Source organism: Rhipicephalus sanguineus, chromosome 8 (genome assembly GCF_013339695.2).
Source record: "Rhipicephalus sanguineus isolate Rsan-2018 chromosome 8, BIME_Rsan_1.4, whole genome shotgun sequence".
NCBI classification, from domain to species: Eukaryota; Metazoa; Arthropoda; class Arachnida; order Ixodida; family Ixodidae; genus Rhipicephalus; species Rhipicephalus sanguineus.
Window position 1 is genome coordinate 38,953,477 of NC_051183.1, and position 21,763 is coordinate 38,975,239.

At 46.0% G+C, this 21,763-nt stretch overlaps 1 protein-coding gene across 1 annotated transcript; it reads right to left on the reverse strand.

Moving 5' to 3' along the window:
* Positions 1-20,411: 20,411 nt before the first annotated feature.
* On the reverse strand, positions 20,412-21,546 carry LOC119402678 (achaete-scute complex protein T3). The gene has a single exon (XM_037669790.2). The coding sequence runs from the start codon at positions 21,500-21,502 to the stop codon at positions 20,894-20,896; it is 609 nt and encodes a 202-aa protein (XP_037525718.1). The 5' UTR covers positions 21,503-21,546; the 3' UTR covers positions 20,412-20,893.
* Between the last annotated feature and the right edge of the window lie 217 nt (positions 21,547-21,763).

A 21,763-nucleotide genomic window follows, 5' to 3' on the forward strand; every position in this document is an offset into this window, starting at 1 on the left:
GAACGGAGCAACTTGGAGCGTGCCAGGCTCTATCGAAAAAGAGGAAACCGAGGGGCATCGAGGGCCCGTGCACGTGGCCGGCGCAGCTGGATAGCAAAACGGCGCGTCGTCTGCTACAGCACTTCCGGTTCTAGGAACTGTCAAGGCACAGCTCGTTGCTGCTTCAAGTTGTGTGCGGTTCAGTGTAATCGGGGAGGAGGCAAGATAACTGGTAACAACCGCGTCGCAGAAAGTACGCGTTTTCTCCCCGATTACACTGAACGGCACACACCTTCAAACAGCGAAGAGCTAGGCATCGAACCGGAAGACGTCATTTTGCTATCCACCTGTTCGCCTGTAGTATTGCCATTAAACGGACGTCTCTCATTCACGTCTGCGGAACCAGTCATTTCGTATCACCCGCAATGACTAAAACCTGGACGCCGATTCTGAAATATATATATATATATATATATATATATATATATATATATATATATATATATATATATATATATATATATATATATATATAGCTCTTGTTTCACGGTTATGTATTATATATATATATATATATATATATATATATATATATATATATATATATATATAGCTCTTGTTTCACGGTTATGTATCAACACACGGTGACCGCAGGGGGCTGTGATCCTGTGATGCCTGTGTATCTCAAGAACATACTTATAAAGAAAAAAAATGGGATGAAGACAGTCATGTGCGGGCGGCGAGCCGCTAGCGAGAGGTCCGCGAGCCGCGTGTCTGAGGCCCTATATTGTGCTTTATACAGTGCGAGAGCTACATGATACTGCCGCAACAGCGTTGGAATGTGCAGGAACAGAATAGGTAGATTAAACAAGGCGTGGGGTGTAGTATATACGCTTGACGATATATCTGGCTTGAAAAAGGACAATGACACACCGTTATTACCAAAATCGAACGAACCCTGAAAATATATCGAAATCGCTTCGTCCACCTCCTGCAAGTCCTAACCGCGTAGTCCAATGGCCACCTTCTACTGGTACAACATCGCTGGGAAGGCATAAGCCATTATAATATGGAGAAAACGAGCACGGTGCAAACCGTGCATAACATACACTGCTGAAAATTGCAAAAAGAAGCCCTAAAAGAGGAGGTTTATAGATGACATTGAAGAGCGGCACGACGTTCGGGAACGAGAGAAGTGAAGGGATGACCTGGACAGCTACGGTCATTCTGCAGAGGTCCACAAAGACATCCTAGATTTGCTCCAGTGCTGGAAGTTAAGAACAGCGACTGCCGACGCCTTCGCAATTGGCAAGGCAGATGTCGTGCGCCCGTGCGGCCAGCGCGAGCAGTGCAAGAAGCTTTAACGCGGCAGGATATGTGATGCAACATCGCATGTCGTGCTTAAAGCAGGAATATCTTGATATCTTGACACTTTGATTTTTCGCACAACATGTGAAGAAGTAAACTATAAACCATGCCATAAGACAATTATAGACTTTATATACTAGCAGTGGTGTGGCATATGAAAATAATGCTATGACAAAGCGTTTTTTCTTCCTTTCGGCTGCTTGTATATGCTGTGGCAAGGTATTACAATGGTGAAAACAAGTGCTACATATCGAGAAGGGTGCACGATTGGCTTTGTTCTTACATCATGCTATAAATTTCAATAGGCTATAGAGTGCAATAAAAACAGTTCTCTGCCAAGCCAATCTAGAACACATGCTCTGGCGGTGCTCCGTGTTACGTGGCGGCGAAGTCATCACGCCGTCCAAATGGGAGGCTGCTATTACCAGCTCCGCGCTAGAGCAGCTATACATGGGCAGTCCAACGGGTCTGCGACGCAGCAGAGAGACTTGGTCTTTCTGTTGCGATGTCGGAGTGGCCCGCAACGTGCTAGAGCGCGTTCCGATGTACCATAATAAAGTTTATCCATTCATCAATCCATCCGTTGTAGTTATTGCGCTCCGTATCGAAACTGAACTCGTGCTGCAAATCACTTTCGTTGCTACAATGTCTGCTACAAAATGCACTTCATGATCCCCAGTACACTTGCAAAAGAAAAAATGGGTACGGTATACCACTACCGAACTAACAATCAGTATATCCAATATCCGCTGAACTGTTTGCACCGTGAGCCGCTTTTTACAAGAAATTGCCGTATGTTAAAGTGTAATTGTTAGCGAAACGTATACGCCAACAAAGCGTAGATATTTGCCACATAAGACACCTTGCTGTCAATTCCATGTTCGGGCAACACCACCTAGATTACTGTGTCGGGCCTGTCGGGCCTGATCTGTGGTCGGGCCGGGCCGGGCCGGGTAAGCGAAATTTTTTCTCGGGTTCGGGCCGGGCCCGGGTCTCATTTTGAGTCGCCGGGCCGGGTTCGGGCGGGTAAATTGGAACAAGTTCCGGGCCCGGGCCGGGCCCGGGCCGAGAATTACGGCCCGTGCAGTGCTCTACTCCTAGCATCGCATTTGCAGCGCAGCCCAAAAAACACCAGCATTTTCAGCGCGGCGCAAGAAACACTAGGGTCTTTAGAATTACGTATCTATGTATTTTCTAACACTTACTTATTGATGTTGCGCTTCAGGTATGCGTAACATTTGCTTTTTGATCGACAATGTTCACAAGTATAAAAGGCGATACCAGTGCAAGATGACTGGGCGTTCAGAAAGTGGTTAAACTTCGGTCGAGTGGCTGAATCGGGTGACAGACAGACAAACAGAAAGACAGACAGACCAAAATTTCTGCGTCTAAGTTCCCCAAGAAAGACTATCGTCTTTAATAATAAAAACGTGGCTTTCGCCTTCGAGTCGTCTTATGCGAATACATGGAAGACCCAGTGAGTTTTCTTTCTTCTTTTTTTAACACTTCCGTAATTTTTCGGGTGCGCTGGTCCCTGTGTGTCGTCAACACGACTGTTTTGTTACTGCCTTCCTTCCAGTTTAAATATGTCGTGCTTCTCTGTTGTTTCGCACAGCGCTTCTGTCGTGTACTTTTTTCTAGCCCTGTGTCTTGTTTGCGCTAGCCATTATGAGTAAAGCACATAACCGAGATCTCGTAGCCGATCGAGTGCAAAGCCGCCGCTCGAACCCGCCGCCGGTGCTGCCACCTCGTGACGGCGCATTCTGAGCGCGATGGTCGCTAATTCAGCAGGCCCGACCGTGTCCACCGGTGTTGCCCCGATCTATGCTGTCCGCGGCGCGCGTGTGCGTCTCCCCCCGCATTCGGCGTTCGCCATGGTCGAAGGTTCGAAGCGCTGTTACTGATGCCATGCGGATCTCTTATGGTCGTCGATCGCGGATGTTGGCCCCGGCGTGAAAAGGGCCGGCCGAGGAGAGGCTTGCGTTTAATAGCGATCGCGATATATGCCGCGGAAAACGCCACAGAGTGTAGTTGGAGAGGGGTGGGGGAATGAGCGTGCGGGAGGTCTTATTCCTCTTGGCCAGCCACGACCCAGGCCCCCACCTTTGACAAGCCAGATCTCGTGACCCCTTCCCAAATTGAGCTAGCTACGCACTAGCGGTGTGCTGACGGCAAGGCACGTGGTTTATCGGACAGTTCGATTTTAAATGTTTCTTCGCTGCCCCAGTGGTTTAATATAATAATATCTGGCATTTTACGTGCCAAACCACATGGGCCACGCCCTAGTGGAGGGCTCCGGAAATTTCTATCTTTAACGTGCACTGACGTCGCACAGTACACGGGCCTCTAGCATTTCGCCTCCATTGAAATGCGACCGCCGCGGCCGGGATCGAACCCACGACATTCAGGTCAGCAGCCGAGCACCGTAACCTTTACACCACCGCGGCGGACGCTGAGGCAGTGGTTACAAGCTGCATTGTCTTCCATGGCGTTCTTTGTCGCTGTCCTCGCTACAGCGTGCACAGACTGCCGCTAGAGCTGCTGTGTTGGCCCGCCTCGATGATAGACCCCTGTCGGAACAGTCAGTACGGAAAGCCGATCCGAACTGTCATCGCACCGGAAATCAATTAAGGCCTTAATGAAGTTCTTGTATCGTACTCCGGCTCGCACTTCTTCTTTCGCGCGCCTGCTCTTCTCCCCGCTTTTATTTCCATCTTTCCCTTTCTCCCTCCCTTTAGTATATCAAACAGGATGCTATAATTCTGGTTAACCTCCCTGCCTTTCTCTCATTTTATCGCTCTTTCGATTTTAAAATGAATGCATGTATGTGCAAGCTGCGCGAAGGTTGTGGCATGCTGCTGCTGCTGCTGCTGCTGCTTTCTGAAGCTTTCCAGAAATGTATTGAAACCTTATTCCTCGCATACTAAAATCGGTGTTTTAATTAAGGCATTCTGAACTGATTTATATCTTGCCTATTTAGCATTTCTTTAACCTCTGTGACTTCACCGTCCATGGATACCGTCGGTAATGCACCAGTAATAGATTTCATGGTGGGGAAAGAGGCTGAGATACTTAGGACGTAGACCCAAGAAAAAGAGACTGAATGCCACATCATTTGTCCTTCAGTAATTGTTGGGTCGCTGTCCACTTTTCTTTATTACATGACTTCACACCAACTGCCAGTCTATAGACAAGCAGTCAGTCTAAAAACAATGTGTATACATGCAACAACGGTGAGAAACTCCGGCGCTGCTGGCCGCTGTCATCGGTCACGACACGCGCCCTTTCGTGGACTCCCACATCAACTCGTGAGCTCGTCGTACTCACAGCCACGTATATAAGAAGAAAAGGAAGGGGGTGGTTCCTGTGGCGGGAGGAAGTTGAATTAATGGGCCCCCGAGGCAGGTTGTGCCGGCCATTCATACATCTATCTAGGTCGCGCGTCCCATTCATACAGCGAGCCAGCGAGGCACGTTGCCAAGTGAGCTCGTATACTAGTACATACCCCTTCCTCGCGCTTCGATAAACGACGGCCGGTCCGGCCTTTCATTGTGTTTCGTGGGGGGACGTACGCTGCTTGCAACGCACGATCCGCATCCATTGATGGACCCTGCATCGTGCACGACGGCCGCATGACGGCGTGGCCGTCGCATAAACAGTGCCGATCGGGAAGTCTTCGATTGAAGCGCATGCAAGCAGGTGGCAGGAAGAAAGCGGATGTGAGAACAAAAATAAGAGCGAGATACGTGACACAGCCGACGCCCAGTGCGTTTCCATCCTAGAGAGTGCAGCAGTTGAAGTTCCGGTCGACGTCACATGCAAGAAAGTCACGTGACCTGATCGCAAACGTCCCGGATGACGTCACTGGTAGAGCGGCACGTCGCTGTTGACTACGGCTTTGGCAGTAGTAGTAATGCTAGCAAGAAAAGTCACGCGGTGCCTTATGCATTTGCCAAATAAAAAAAAAAAGACGACTGGAAGACGAAAGCCATCTCATTCCTTTTCTTCTCACTCGATTGTATCGATCCCCCGCCCATGAAGGTTTTCTGCAACCAACATGCTCTTGCACTGCCTCCGGGATCGGAGGCACTATAAGCTTTCTGCACCTCTGAACAAGCAAGGATTCCATGTTATGACGTCATCGTGGGACGTCATGATACCATCACAAATTCTGGCGACCTGTAACATCACGATGACATCATAGAAAGATGTCATCACACGATGAATATCTTTTGCATCCCTTGTGTTTACGCCAACGGTCACTCTTCGCGTTTTATGAGGCATCTAAGGCTTTCGGCTTGATAGTTAAAACTGCAGAGCGGCACTGCGTAGGTTACTGGCCCCCCAGTGACACGGCCCAACCAATGGCACTGGCAAAATAGCGATGCTTATGCGACGTAGGGCAGAACCTTTCCCTTTCATTCAAATTTGGGAGGGGGTATGACGTCATACTACATGCAGGAGGTGCATGCGCGCCTGCATTTGCTACGCATAGTTTGGCACGTGTGGCTTTTCAAGTAATGGTGACGCTACAATCGGTTTAGACGTTTTTTGTGGCTGTTATTACTTCATATGTCATGTGTCCGAAGTAAAATTTATGTTCAAGTCTGGCGATCGCCATGTGCGCATCTTTCTTTGTCTCTTTCTCATTCTCGCTGATCAAATGTATTCAAGTCAAAATCAACCAGCCCAACTTACAGCAATAAATGCGTAGTACACCGTACTTTCTTTACTCTACATTTTAGAATACCATAGTGTCTTTCCCGATACGCTCAGCATACTATACATAGCTCACGGACGGTGACCTCCGGTCATCCTTACGCATCCGCCATCGTGCATCCCGGACTGTGGGACTTGCAAATGAATGATCGGCGCGAGGCGATCAACGCAGCAAGAACCCTATGCCCACACTGGCACGCGCGTCTAATACAAAGCAACACGCCTCGTACGCCGAGGCAGGCCAATACACAGCGCCACGGTCCCGTGGTGCGAGACGGCACGGCGGCGGTCATTTTCCGATAGCCCTCTCGAAAGAAGCCTGTAGAAGCGTGATGGCTGATGCTATGGTCCTCGAAGGTGGTAGCGTTCGGCCCCCACTGAAAATGTCTGTCCGTGACGAATGCACCCCTTCTCCTCTCGCTCTGGGTATATCAACCCTCCAGATCCTGCTCCGATGATCGGACCCTCCCCGCAGCACGTCGACCGCTTCGGCGGATAGGCCCACCCCGATCGGTTACATTGTCGTGTCGTACCGAGTCAACATCGTGGCGTTTTTTTTTGTTTTTTTGTTTTTCTTGAGAGCCCGAGACATGCCGGCGACCTGTAGCGTAGAGCCATCGGTATAGAGAACAACGTAATTAAACCAGATGGGAACCTACGCACATTTCTTAATGAGATAAGCATTTTTTGGCATAGGAACCCCTAAACATGTGCCATTTCTGAAAATTGGTCTTTCTCGTGTCGTGCCAAGTCGATATCGCGGTGCTTTTCTTTACTGCCAACCCACCACGGTGGTCTATAGTAGTTATGGTGCTCGACTGCTCACCCGAAGGTCGCGGGATCGAATGCCGGCAGCGGCGGCCGCATTTTGGATGAAGGTGAAAACGCTCGAGGCCCGTATACTTAGATTTAGGTGCACGTTATAGAACCCCAGGTGGTCGAAATTTCCGCAGCCCTCCACTACGGCGTCTCTCATAATCATATCGTGGTTTTGGGACGTTAAACCCCAACAATTATTACTTCTTTAGCGCCCGCGGTATGCGGCAACCGGCATAACCCGCATACCCGCATACCCGCATACTGCGGGAAACCCACGACCTCTGAAAATAAGTCTAAGTATTCCATTATATAGCTTGTACATGACATCACCGTAAAAGTGTTATTGTTTGTTTCTTTTTCCATTTCCGAACATCTAACAAGTTTTTGCGAAGCATCCAGAATGCTTTGGAGACGCAATTTAACGCATGCGTGTTTCAGTGTCATTTTCGCGGCCTTTCCGTTGGAATGTTAAAACATGTTCTAATAATGTTAACAACATCATTTGCATTTTCCTTTCTTTCAGACCTACGCTTACGTACGAAATATTCCACAGCTTGTGAATGAATGAATGAACGAATGAATGGAAACAACTTTTATTAGGTCCGGCAGGGCGCGACGAACCCGGCTTAGTCCCACGTTGGGGCAGACAGGTACAGCCTATCCGCCACTCCGCGGGCCCGCCGGATGGCCGTGATTCTTGTTTTTTTTTTTTTTTGTCCATGAGCATTCATTTTCTTTGTTACTCGCTTTTAACACGTTGGTATATATTGTAGAAATTATACATATTGTCGCGTCACCTTCACACCGAATTACAGAGCTGTCAAAGCGTTACGGAAAGACTTAAATTCATTATTGAGCCCTACTTGCATCCCAGCAAGGAAAATATTTGTAAAAAGAACAACGGTGGCGACGAGCGCGGTTGTCGGTTCCTCGAAATCGGTTCTGCGGGTCGAACGCGTCGGCTTTTGAATCATGAGTAATCCTAAATACCAGCGTTGCCGCCTGCGCGTGTCTACACGTTTTACAGCGTGCGATATGATTAGACAAAGGTTCTTTAGCTGATAGATTCAGCGACGACCGTGCGGGAACGCTCGTCGTAGGACGAAGGACAATTTTTTTTATATTACTTAGCCGGTGAAAAACTGGTGCACGTAAAACACATAGACGCGTAAGTGCATTGTAGCAGAAATAACGATAGGAGCTTTTAATCAGGGATGCCGCTGATGGCTACATTGCGCCGAATTGGCTACTTTACGACCCCGTCTGGCGAAAAGAACCTCAGATTGGCGCCATGGCTACTTTTTGGCTACTTTTGACTTTTGTTTTGACACATTAGGTAGCCATTTTTCATATTATTTTCAAATAACACAAACTATTTCCAAAGCTGTTCTGTCATGTCAGCCGATGCGTGCACGCGCATCGCAGAACTAGCATGCTGCTCATGTTGCCCGCCAGTTTATGTTGACGCTACGCGCAAATTTCTAATTCCAATGCGCAACGCGTGTTTTCGTGTGAAATTGACAAAAACAGAGATCCGCGACAAAATGAATCTGTACTGTTCATCTTAACCAGATTACGCATCGCGCAAACTCGCGTCAAAGTCGGCACCATCACACGTGAAACTGAAAAGCTAATCAATTCTGCGGTTCCACGTGTTAATAGCACGATATAGTTATGAGGGGCGGATTGCGGATTACCTCTGAGTAACTGTGGTTGTTTAGTGTGCACCTAAATCTAAGTACCTCTGAGTAACTGTGGTTGTTTAGTGTGCACCTAAATCTGAGTACGGGGGTGTATTTGCAGCTAGCCCACCACCGGACAGTGCGACCGCCGGCGCCGGGAATCGCACCCGCGACCCCATGCTTATAGCAGCGCAACGCCGCTGCCGCTGCCGCTAAGCCACCGTAACGTGTTTATATACGACACGTAAGTCAAGTTTTTGCGCCTAACAAACTCCAGAGGCAGAATGCAGTCTTGCGGGTGCACGACGTGCGCTGCAAAACAATGAATTGTGATTGCGGCATATAGTGAAATACTGAAGCCAAGTGTAACGTTGGGCGAGTTGGTGCTAGCTTAACGAAGCAGCAGAGAAACGTTGCACGTGAAGTGCTTGAAGGGTATTGCACACAGAAGGAGGAAGATGGATGCATCAGCATTTCTTCGGTTTCTCTTGTACAAGAGTGAATGCTTACATATTTTTTAGATAGCGCTGTGCGATAGTTTATGTGTATAGTGCTGTGTAACAGTTTGCATGTGCTGCGCACTCTCTGCGTGCCCCTTTCTGAAAATATATACATTTGGGTGATGTACGGAAAATAAACTAGTTGAAAGTCTGGCGCCCTGTCTTGTCTTATATCGTTTTTTCCTCGTTCTCAGTTTGCGCCATAGTTCTTTCGTTATGAAATACTGAAAAACACACACCTGCGAACAGGAGAAGAGCGTCGTGCACGGCATGCTGACAATGTTGGGATGACGAGCTCACGGTTTGCGCCTCGTGACGGCGGCTGCTTGAGTGATAGCGACTCCCGCGAAAGGGTGACAGGTTGCCATACTGATTACGCACCGGTGCTGTGTTTAACGAAAGAATGCATGAAACAGAAATGTCCGTCCACTATACACTAAAAAAAAATCGAGTATTTGGGGAGTATTTCTGCCACACAACGATAATCGTCATCTGGTTTGCTCGCGTTTCCTTTCTTGAAAACCCGGCTCTCGTCACTTTCCTATAAAGAACGCTATGTCACGCTGATAAGGCGCGCGCCGTTCGTGACCGGGAAGTGCCGTGACCGCGGTGATAACGCGAGGACAGTACGCGAGGTGGATGACGATTATCGTCGTGTGGCAGAAATACTCCCCAAATACTCCAATAAATGCGAAGCATTTCTTAGCGAACTTCTGCGACTTTGAGCGTATCTATCTATCTATCTATCTATCTATCTATCTATCTATCTATCTATCTATCTATCTATCTATCTATCTATCTATCTATCTATCTAGCCGCCTACGACTTTGTGCTCTCCTGGCAGTTTCGTTAATCGGATGTATACGAAAATTGGTGTGGCATAACATGATCTTATTACGAACATAAATGACAGGTCATAACATGAAAATCATGACATGCGCGTCATGAACAGCATGATTTACATTCCACGGCCTTGGGGCTCTTGCGGCCGTTCCGTAATTTCAGATATACCAAAATTAGTATGGCGTAACAACAGTTCATGACGAACATAATGACAGGTCCTAGCGTGCAAATCATGGCACGCAAGTCATGTGCAGCATGATTTACATGACATGGTCACGGGGCGCTCGCGGCCGTTTAAATGAATGTATATGTACGAAAGCTGGTATGACGAGGCATTTCTGTATGACGAACATAACTGACACGTGGTTACACGATAATCATGACATGCATGTCATGTACGCCTTGGTTTGCATGCCACGCTCATGGCGCACTCGCGGCCGTTTCGCTAAATTGATATACACCAAAGTTGGTATTGTGCGATGTGACTGAAGAACATGAATAACAGGTGGTAGCATGAAAACCATGACATGCATGCCATGTATGTCATGATTTACATGCCACGCTCATGGTGCATTCGTGGCCGTTTCGCTTGCTAGATATGCACCATAATTGGTACTGCGCGACACGAATGTTAGACGAACGTAAATGAGAGGTGGTAACATGACAATCATGACATGCAAGTCTTGTACGACATGATTTACATACCACGCTCATGGTGCGCTCGCGGCCGTTTTGCTAGATTGATATGCACCAAAATTGCTATTGCGTGATGTGACTATATGAAGAACATGAATAACAGTTGGCAGCATGAAAACCATGACATGTATGTCATGATTTACATGCCATGCTCATGGCGCACTCGTGGCCGTTTCGCTAGACTGATATACACCAAAATTAGTGTTGCGCGACGCGACTGTATGACGAACATGAATAACAGGTGGTAACATGAAAATAATGACATGCATGCTATGTATGTCACGATTTACATGCCACGCTCATGGTACATTCGCGGCCGTTTCGCTAGCTGACATACACCAAAATCGGTATTGACTGTATGATGAACATTAGTGACAGGTGGTAACATGAAAAACCATGATATGCATGTCATGTATGGCATGATTTACATGCCATACTCAAGGTGCACTCGCGGCCATTTCGCTCGTTTGATATACACCAAAATTGGTATTGCGCGATGTGAGTGCATGACGAACATAAATGACATGTCTTAACATGCAATCAGGTTATGCATGTCATGTACGGTATGATTTACATGACACTGTCAGGTTGCGCTTCCGGCCGTTTTGTTAACTGGATATATACCAAAATTGGTATGGCGTGACACGAGTGCGTGATGAACATAAGCGACAGGTCATGCATTGTATATACCAGAATACACGTTTCATTGGCATGGTATATACCAGATTGTGCATGAATACGTGCATGGCAAACATGCGATATAGGGTGAACTAGATGCCATGGCATGAATGATTTCATTTGGCTCAAAGACAAACAAGACGATGTATGCAGCTCTTTGCTGGCTGCTTCGCATTACATCGATTCCCACAGTGCGTGGGATCTGGCGGCTTTTTTTTTTTCTTAGAGTGTATCAGAAAAACAAATAGAGTATTTGGGGAGTCTTTACACCACGCAACTACAGCCGTCATCTATGTCGCGTGCTTTCCTTGCGTTATCACCCCCGCCCCTGGGTCACGAACGGCATGAGCGCTATCAGAGTGACATAGCATTCTTGTTAGGAAATTGGCGAGAGCCGGGTTTTCAAGAAAGGAAACGCGAGTAAGCCAGATGACGATTATCGTTGTGTGGCAGAAATACTCCCAAAATACTTACAAATTCCTGGGGATTTATGCCCTAAAGCTCCCCTATGATTATGAGAGACGCCGTAATGGAGGACTCCGGAAATTTCGACTACCTGGGGTTCTTTAACGAGTGCCTAAATCTAAGTGCACGGGCCTCTAGCATTTTGCTTCCATCGAAATATGGCCGCCACGGCCGGGATTTGGTCCCGCGACCTTCGGGTCAGCATTCAAACACCATAACCACAAGACCACCGCGGCGGGCACAAGTACTCGATCTTTTCTTAGAGTGTAGGTACTGCGCATGCGCAGGTGGGATCTCTCAAACCCTCGTCTTTACCCTTGCTCCTAAATGCGTACTATCAACTTTCCGGTGAGCTGTATAATCATTCCAAGATGTGTTTTGTCGCTGCGCTGCCTGCCTCGCATCCAATTCAACATAAAGGTATACGAACGGAGTAAAGTACGTGTGCCCTCAATATTAAGCGAGCACATTAAAAAGCGCCAGGGAGAAGGCTAATTCAAGGCCAACCACAGCAAAAGCCTATCCTGTCGCACAGCATGTCTGTGATAACACAAAAGGGTAACAGGCTTGCCTAGTGTGGGCTGAAAGAAAAGTACAACGCATAAGATTAACCTATACAGTTTATAAGAGTGGCTTCGTTGGGCGGGTCGTTAAATAAATGTGGCGTATAATGCCACCAAACGGTTAGCGAAGAAGAAGAACCACAAGTAAAGGACAGGCAACGTTACCAGCACTCTTCGTGTTATTTTGACTGTTTCTTATTCTCGTGTTTGTTGCTTTTTTTTTTCTTTTTCTTACCGTTGCTGGTATTCTACGATACAACTCGAACACACGCACACATAAAAAGGATAACAAATTTGAACGGAGCACGCTGCAACAACACAATGCTCGGTCTGAGATGCCTGATAATGTGCTGCATAATGCGCTTCCCTGATTCCTTCCTGGCTTTTCTAGAAGCTCTATTGGTTACATCTGCTATATAACTTGGAAGTCTCGCGCAACTCCGAGCCCTCCCAGTGGTGCATTGCAGTTTCTTAGAAAGCGCAATCGTAAGCAGCAGGAGACATGTTTTAGTTTTATCATGCTTCGCCAGAGTGTGTCCGGAAGACTACTATATTATTGCCGACACTCATGCATCGTGGCAGCGCGATACATTAAACAAGGGACACATACAAGCAGGACAAGCACTTGTCCTGTCTGTATGCGTCCCTCGATCCCGCTGCCAAGATTCACGAGTGCTCGACAGATCACATAAACCACATTTACGCGAATTTTTATATGGGATTCAAACTGGAGTTTCAGAAGCTTATGTTATTCGGTTCTCACCTGAAAAAAACAAAACAAAGAAACACCATTTTCAATGCTAACACTGGAAACAAATCCTTTAGTGATGTAAAGCCGGACACACAAATTGTCAAGTAAGACTGTAATTAAAACGAAATATAAACTACGAAATGAATATTGAAAAATAAAGTGCGTAGCTCGTGTGGGGCCTGCCTTATTCACTCAGATAATACAAGCGCTAGTTATGTATGCCAACTCTGGCTTATGTTGGCTGACTGTCTGGAAATAACGTCTGAAAATCTTCAGACGTTATTTCTTTCGCAAAAAAAAGGACATTGAGCCATGTTGCCTCTATTCCTTACGACAAGCATACAACTAGATTTTTTTCTCAGTTTATTGTTCTCCTGTTTCATTACAATTATGAGTTTGATCTTGATATGAAATATAACAGAAGCGTAAAACGAGGCCACACAGGATTTAGTGATCTTTGTAATCTACGCAAACCTCATCACCTCAAATACAACGTTCGTGAGCGAGAAGCTTGGGCCGTGTCTTTTTCACGAACTAATGATGGAAAGGACAGGCTGGCGTGCAGAATATCAACATTCCTTAACATTTTTGAGGGGGAAAACATAAATCTCAATATTGCTTCACGTTGAATTCTGAAGGAGTATTTCCTTAGCCGTGCGACTGTATGTGAATAATGTATTTGCGTTTGCTTTTCTTGCTTGTTCTTTAGGTATGGAAAATTTTAAATTTTTCTTGTATGTAAAAGAGGTTTTACATATTCCTATATACCTGGAAATATGTAGGGTTTAACCACGTTACATAGGTTAGTGGTTCTCTTCGGAAAAGGTATGCATTACAGATAAAAGAATAAGAGGCGTGCCTTGGTGCGCATGTTAAACAAATTTTTGTTATGCTGTATATATTTAAAACGTATTTTAGTGTGCCTTTTGAATGTTTTTCGAAACAGAATTTGTGCATCGACGCAGTGCTGTTTCTTGTATGTATTCATTGCGAAAGAGTTTACTGTCTGCTGCCAAGTACAGGATGAGCAGGGGCCTTTGTCTAGTTGCTATAGTAACGGATTTTTGCTCCTGTCTTCGCATTTCTGTCTTGAACATGAATGCTGAAATAAATTAATGGCATTGTTGTCTAATGTAGGCTAGTTGTTGACTAATGTACACAGTTGGCTAATAATTCTTGGTCATACGCTCGTCATACGCTCTTAAAACAATGCATGTGTACTGCTATATAAGTCTGTCTTTCTCCATTATCGCTCTGCGCACTGCCACCGTTCTACTAACTAAAATCAACCGCAGTTCTTTTCACACATTTTCTGCCTCAATTTTTTGGATCCTTTTTTAGACGACATATGCGGACGTAGAATCCTCGCAGTGTTGTGTATCATACAATGTGCATCTCTTCGTTTTATTTATTCTGATACTTAAATTTTTCATGACTGCTGATAGATAGCGAAGTGTTACTATTTGAGATTGTTTACGCAAGCGAAGGCATGCACACTATTTACCTAAGAATTTGAATGTATGAATCGCTGAATGACAAATCATTTCTAATTTGCATTTAAACTCGTTCCTGGCGGCCTCGTTTCGCATTTCTCTAAATGCAGCCGGTGAGGCCTCCTAGCACGTTCACTTGGTGTGTTATCTTGTGACTATACATAAAAGTGCCTTTACATTTTACATGAAAACCGTAGTCAGACGCTACTTATCTGCACGTACGCTTCTTCACGAGCACCTCAAGCATATAGTTGAGGTTTATCCGTATTTGCAGTCTGCGTCAAAAGTTTATGGACCAGGAGACGCAAGAAAAAGCCGAATATTCCCGTTGCTTCGGCAGCCAGCCTTGGAGTGAGATTTCCGGCCTGCTCTGCGTATATTATCTTGTTGGCCTGTTCCTCGTATAATATTTTGTAACTTTACATAAAAGCGCCTATGCGTCTCACATGAAAACCGCAGTGAAGCACCACGTATATGCACGTACGCAACCTCACGGGACCCTCACGCATATAGTCGAGCTTTATCCGTACGTACAGTCATGAGCAATATGAGCCTGAACGCTCAAATTACCTTTTAAATGTCATAGCGGCTAAACGCAGTTGACAAGCGCAAAAGTGTTCATAACACAGTGTTCTCATGCGGAAAGATATTTCTTGCGACTCTATAGGTCACATTTGTATCGGTCCATTACAAGTAATCGTTGATTAAAACCCGAATTCGGTGTTCCCTCTCATAATGCTCACAACATTGCAGTCAGCTTCAAAAGTTTATGGACCACGAGATGCAAGAAAGAGGCTGAATATTCCCACTGCTTCTGCAGGCAGCCATGAATTTAGATTTCGGGCCTGTTCTAGAACGTGCTATGTACTGTGACCTATTAGACTTAATACACAGTCAAAAATTGCTGGGAAGTTCAAGGTTTTCTCGGACCAAGTGGTCTCTAAAACTTTTTACGCCGACTATAGCATAAATGTAGTGTAATAGTTAAAAGATTCTGCTCTTGGGCGCAATGTTCTTGCATGATGCAATACGCAGGCCTGTCAAGGACGAGAGGAAAAGGATAAAAGAAGGACAGAGAGGCTAACCAGCTTAAAATGTACTGATGGGCTAGTTGGTGAGCCATGATTCTCGAATAGGCAGCGCAAAGGCAACGAACACGGACAGCGCCTGTGTTTGCGTCTTTTTTTGTGTACAGCGCCTGTGTTTGCGTCTTTTTTTGTGTCCGTGTTCGTTGCCTTTGCGCTGCCTATTCGAGAATCAAGGCTAACCAGGGTTGAGCACGGTAGGCTACCTTCCACTGGGGAAGAGGGAATAATATTTCAGTCCCAAATTAATTATTTTAAATGTAAGCACCCAGTTTTTAAATTTTGAGATGTGCATGGTCATGGCAGTAAAAAAAATAAAAAAACCTTTGCTCACAGTTTTCAATGAAAAGTAACTAATGTCCAAATTAATTTAATTAGTAATTATTGTTTAATAATATTTCCATTATTTTTACTCAATTTATTACTTAAACAGTTATTTAGATGGGATAGCATAATTCCCAATAGTCAACATTCCAATTTTCGACACAAAACTAAAATAAATGCCCTATCTCTGCATGGCGAAAAAAAGAAGCTGCCTCAGCGAAATGTAAGAACAGCATGACCGCTTCTGTAATTTCTTTGTTCACACGTGACCTCGCTTTGTTGTATGTACCAGGTTGGCACCATATCTGAAGCAGATGCGAAATATGAGCTCTTAAAAAAGAACCAACCCTTTATCTTTACCAGGTGCTTGCTGGGTGACCTTGAAATTTGATGATTCCAATTGGAATCACTGGGCCTGAAAGGGTTAAAGGGGCCATGACACGGTCACCCAATAACTTGGGGGTTTCGGCGCGAAACAGAAGTAGAGCGTCTATTGTGCCTGCACATATATGAAAATTGGCGACTGTAAATATTTTAGTGTGAAATAAGCACTATAGAAGTCGCCGGCTCTAAATCCCACACACCGCCGGCGACCGCCATTTTGTCATGACGTGTGTGACGTCATGTGCTGCATGGAGCGGAGCCGTCGTCTTCTAGCAAAGTTTCAGCCGTTGTAAACCGTTCAATTTCGATGTCAAGCCGAACAAATCCGAAATATCTCGATTGCACGCGCAGCTGACCACGGAATAAAATCCTTCGCCTGCATACAGACGTTCGCACAGTAAGCAGCTTGTTGCGTCACGGCTCGCGAGTGCGCCAGTGTTGCTCAACTCCCAGGTCGCTTGCATGTGTGCAAAGACATTTAATTATAAACGAAGTGATCGACCAAATGCGCTAAAATTTTGTCAGTTTGTTTGTGAACGCACACTGATTCACCCATAACACAAGTTATGGTCGAAAATTGGTGTCACGACCCCGACAAGAAAGGTCACTGTTGTTGTCACGTACGTAGTAACAATTGTGTGCTCGACGTCACAGACGGTCATTCAGTCCCGTAGCCGAAATTATAGCAGCGCTTTGGTTGCACTTCGCAGCTTGGATGCGCTGTTCCATGGAGCAATATCTTGTCGACGGTGAAGCCATGGTGCTGCTGGTAGTGTCCTCAAACAGCGGACTTCTGAAATCTTGCGAGAGCTAGAATGATGACATCCAGCATTTGCAACGCGCTTCGAGTTATCGGTGTATGCATATTGCTTAGGAGCACACGAATTGCACTCACTGTGCAACCTTTCTATAGGTGTGAGCCGTTCCGTTTAAGGAAATATCTTGGTCAAGAAAAAATTCGGCAGATCCGACGTACCGTGGGAGTCGATGTTATGCGAAGCATGCGGCAGGAATGTGACTGTGGCGTAAATTTTTTACTGAGCGAAACGCTACAAAATGACGCTAAATATTTGTATAAATTTCATACGCACACATATCTGTTGAAGAACCGCATATGTGTTATATAACCAGTTGTTTGCAGTTGGGTATCGCTGCCAACGGCAACGTTGGTATTACCAACAGCAGAAGCGGTAAGCTGATACGTAGTGCATATACTTGTCCCTAATGATGAAGAACGCACGCATGTTTCACGAACCCGTGTGCATGTACGGAAGAAGTTCTTGACCGTTCTTGTACAAGGTCAACATAACCGTGATCAGTGAACACCAGCAGCTGGTCATTACTTGTTATCGGATCCGGTCGTGATAGCGGTGACCAGGGGTCCATGTGCAGCGAAGTATGAGGTATATTACAGCTGTTGGAAATTGTGAATGCCTCGGTCATTTCGTCGACAAATTCTCTGTCGATATAGGCCTTCGAGGCTGGTAGGCCTGGATAGTGCTACATAGACCAACATCAGTGGGTGGCGCTTTTCGTATTCGTAGACTACCTGTGCATATGTGGCCGTATCCTTGTCTACAAAGCGGCTGTCAATCAATCTGGCATCATCGTCGGTCAGCATGAGGCCATCGCCCAGCCTCGTAAGAAATGAAGAGGACAATGCGTCGTTCTTGCGGACTAAGTGCACTTTGCGGTGCGATGGTGTGAATATCATACGTAACTTTCGTTAATGTATTCCTCCGGGGTCCAGCAATGCTTCAATATAGCTGGCTGAATCATAGGAATACAAATGCAATGTTTATTAGACTGCTATAAAAGCGGAGCCAACACTGGAACCACCGACGTTAATCTGATATGGCGCCTGTGTCGTAGGAGTAGACATCATAGGAGTGTCATGTAGTGTTTATTGCTTTCATGCAAAATTATATAGCCAGCACCACAACCACAATTGACGTTGCACCGACATTACGCCTGCATAGGCTGTTTTTCCAAACCAGTTTATAGACCTGGCGTGGCTTTGTAGTAGAATACCTGATTGCCACGCAAAATGCTTGGGTTCGATTCCTGCTGGCATCCTAATTTTCATTCTTTCCATTCGTCGGGTCAACGCTGCCGATGTCGGTTTTTCTTAATGCTCACGCATATAAATGACCAATGTCTGTTCTCGCCGTTCCTGGGTAGATATAAACCGTCAATCACCTGTGGCGCATACCCGTACACCGCGGCCCCTGGTGAACGGGTATGTGCCACACGTGTCGGGAGGAAAGGGTTTGACGACGTACGCGGCAGGATTTTCACGTTATTCATGTCATGACCCGACAGCCATATTCGTCAAATCCTCTTACCCTCCCATGCCAATTTCGGTCTACACCAAGCTAAGGGGGCGATCATGAGAACACCCAGACGTAGGCGGCTAGATAGATAGATAGATAGATAGATAGATAGATAGATAGATAGATAGATAGATAGAAAGAAACGCTCGAAGTGCCAAAGGTTCGCTAAGAAATTCTTCGCATTTAAAATACTTATGCGTGTGCGAGTATAGGCGAAGAAGTGATTTGCATATGAATATGTAAGTGAGTGGCAACTGTTATCAACTGCATTTAGGAGTGAAGGAAATGTATTAGCAGGTAGCTACGTTTTCTATTATATGAACAAACCTGCTCCCTTCTGAAGACAACGGTTGGTTCCTACAGGGGCGTAGGCAGACATTTTTCGGGGGAGGAGGGGGGGGGGGCATTTCCTTGATGTGACGTGGAGCCGGGCAGAGAGAAGTGGTCGAGCGTTATTTTGTGCTCTGTATTCCATGACAGAAAAAATTTTCGGGGGGGGGGGGGGACATTCCCTGGCTACGCCATTGGTTCCTGAGCTCAAATTTGTTTGGAAGTGTGAGTGATTCTCTGTTCGATGACATCGGGTTATGACACCTCGCTTTTTGGCCAGGACTTGCATAAGTGTCACAGATTCAAGCTTCAAATTAGTGGTATGTCAGAATGAAAAGAAAGCACTTCGCGCATCTTGAACGTCGCTGCGATTCAGCCCTTTCTGCAAAATGTTACTGCAAATGCGCTGAATTCCCCTTTCGGTACCCACTATGTGTCTATACATGTGAGCAATCTTCTTATCCCAATTAAACGCAGTGGAAATTTGTCGTGCGTCTGTAGTAGGCAGATTTTTTCCAATTTCCCTGTTTATTGATGATCTGAATATAGACTCTGAATAATGCACGCACTGTAAAAAAAATCATGCACGTGAAATCACGAAAAAAGTAAGGTTTATTTCTCTGCTTAAAATAAGGCCACTGTCACCGAACACAATGAAGTGTCTTTGGTCGATTCGTGTAATTTGAATAAACTCTGCAAATTCAATTATACAGGAAATATCTTGTGAAATAACATCGCGTTGCTAATGTACAGGGAATGACATCTCAGTAATACGTGCAAACGTACTGTCACGACTTGTGCCTTTCCGGCCTCTTAATCAGAAATAATGCTATCAAATATTCAGTTTGAAAACAAAAAGAACGCGAACTCTTGTGTCAGAACACTTTTATCGATAACGTTATCTGTATACGCAAAACGAAAAGCACACACTAACTTGGCCAGAGCTGCACTCCGCAAAGTGCGTAATGTGTGCGTGGCTGCCTATACAATGCGCCGCAACAGCTGAGGGGAAAGATAAACGAGCTGTACACCCTGTAATGTGCTAGCTGTATCCAGGAAAGCAGTCGAGAAATGTCTTGTTTCCTGGCTATATCGAGCACTTTAAGCGGTACATAATTAAGAGTGTACCGGGAGACTTATGCGACTCTGTTTTATAAGAAATTTCTGGTGTAAAGAACATGAATAACCAACGACATCTTTGCAGCTCCTCCTTTGGTGACGACATAGTACACGCTCCAGATTTTCATAAAGTTACAGACCATCTCGTGGGAATAGGCTTTAGAATTAGTTATTATAGGCATGCTGCAGAACTGATATCTAGTGTTCTCGTAAAATGACAATTTATGCTCATACCCGCATCGAAAAAACCGGTCATGCTCAATCCAGAGTAGCTTGCCTCTGAACTTAAAGATATGTCCAACATATTGGACATATATTAGATTTTACACGCGCATCTCCTTATTTTTAGCAATGATGTGTTGAAAAGAAGTCGGTCAACGCTCATGGATTCACAATCTTTGATTGCGTACACAGATAAAGCCATACAAAGCCTTCCACGTTATCTAACATCAGTCCAGAAGACATGGAGACAAACTGGACGCACCTTGCGTATACAACTAGTTTATCACATATTTTAGACATTTAGCTTTCACTTTTGGAAATTTGAAAACCTTGACACATTCGTCCATTTCAACGCACGAAGTTCAGTGTGCCACAATAGTCAGCAACATGCGCACAAGAGATAGTTTCTTTTATACGTCACACAACAATAACAGATCTTCGTGCACTGGGTCATACTTATGCCTTAAAGTGGTCTCTCGAGTTCTTTACGGCCGGCAGTGTCCTATAGAACCTAACCTTGGCGCCACACAGTTTCACTTCTCACACAAGCCACGGCTGGCAGAAGTCCATGAGTTCGGCATCGTCCGCACCGTAGCAGTCTAAGGCACTCGCCGACGACTCAGACATCTCTGAAGGTTGCAGCACGACCGCAGGCGACGACGGAGCATTGTCTTCACCGATTCGCGAGAAGTCGTAGAAGGCGTCGGCATCCTCGAAGGACGTCATCCCGTGTCGTCGCTCATGGTTCGCCTTGTACGACGTCTCGTCAGTGTCGTCGTCTTCGATGTCCCTCTCGGAATTGCTGTGCCTCTGCTGACCGGCGCCTCGGTCCAGGAGCTCTTGGAGAGCCTTGATGTAATCCACCGCCGAGCGTAGCGTGTCCACTTTGCTCATCTTCTTGTTCTGCGTGAAGTTGGGCACGTGCTGCCTCAGGGCCGCAAAGCCCATGTTGACGAGTCGAACGCGGTTGCGCTCTCGTTCGTTCCTCCTAGCCACGGCCTGGGAGTAACCGGAAGAGATGACCGGTTGGTGGTGGTGGTATGGTGTCCTTCTCGCGAATCGCAGCACCTCGCTAGCCTTGTAGTGCTGGGGGTGACCATTGTGGTGAGTAGCCGACGATGCGCTTCGTATCATCCTGTAGGAACTCATGACCCCCCGTCTCTGTCTCGTCTTGTCGCGGGACCCAGCTGGTGACGAGAGAAACTCACTTAGCGTCATGAAACGCCTAAGCCGGCATCTTGTCCGTGCACCGTTGCGCAGACTTGGAGCAAGGTGACGGCTTCGGAATAATTAATTTCGCTCGCTCAATTCATTGGGAGACTACTCACGAGTTACTAGCGTTCCGTTTTGGTCCTTAAAGATCACGTTGGGCAGATGCGTTCTCAGAAGTTAACCACGGGTTGTGACACT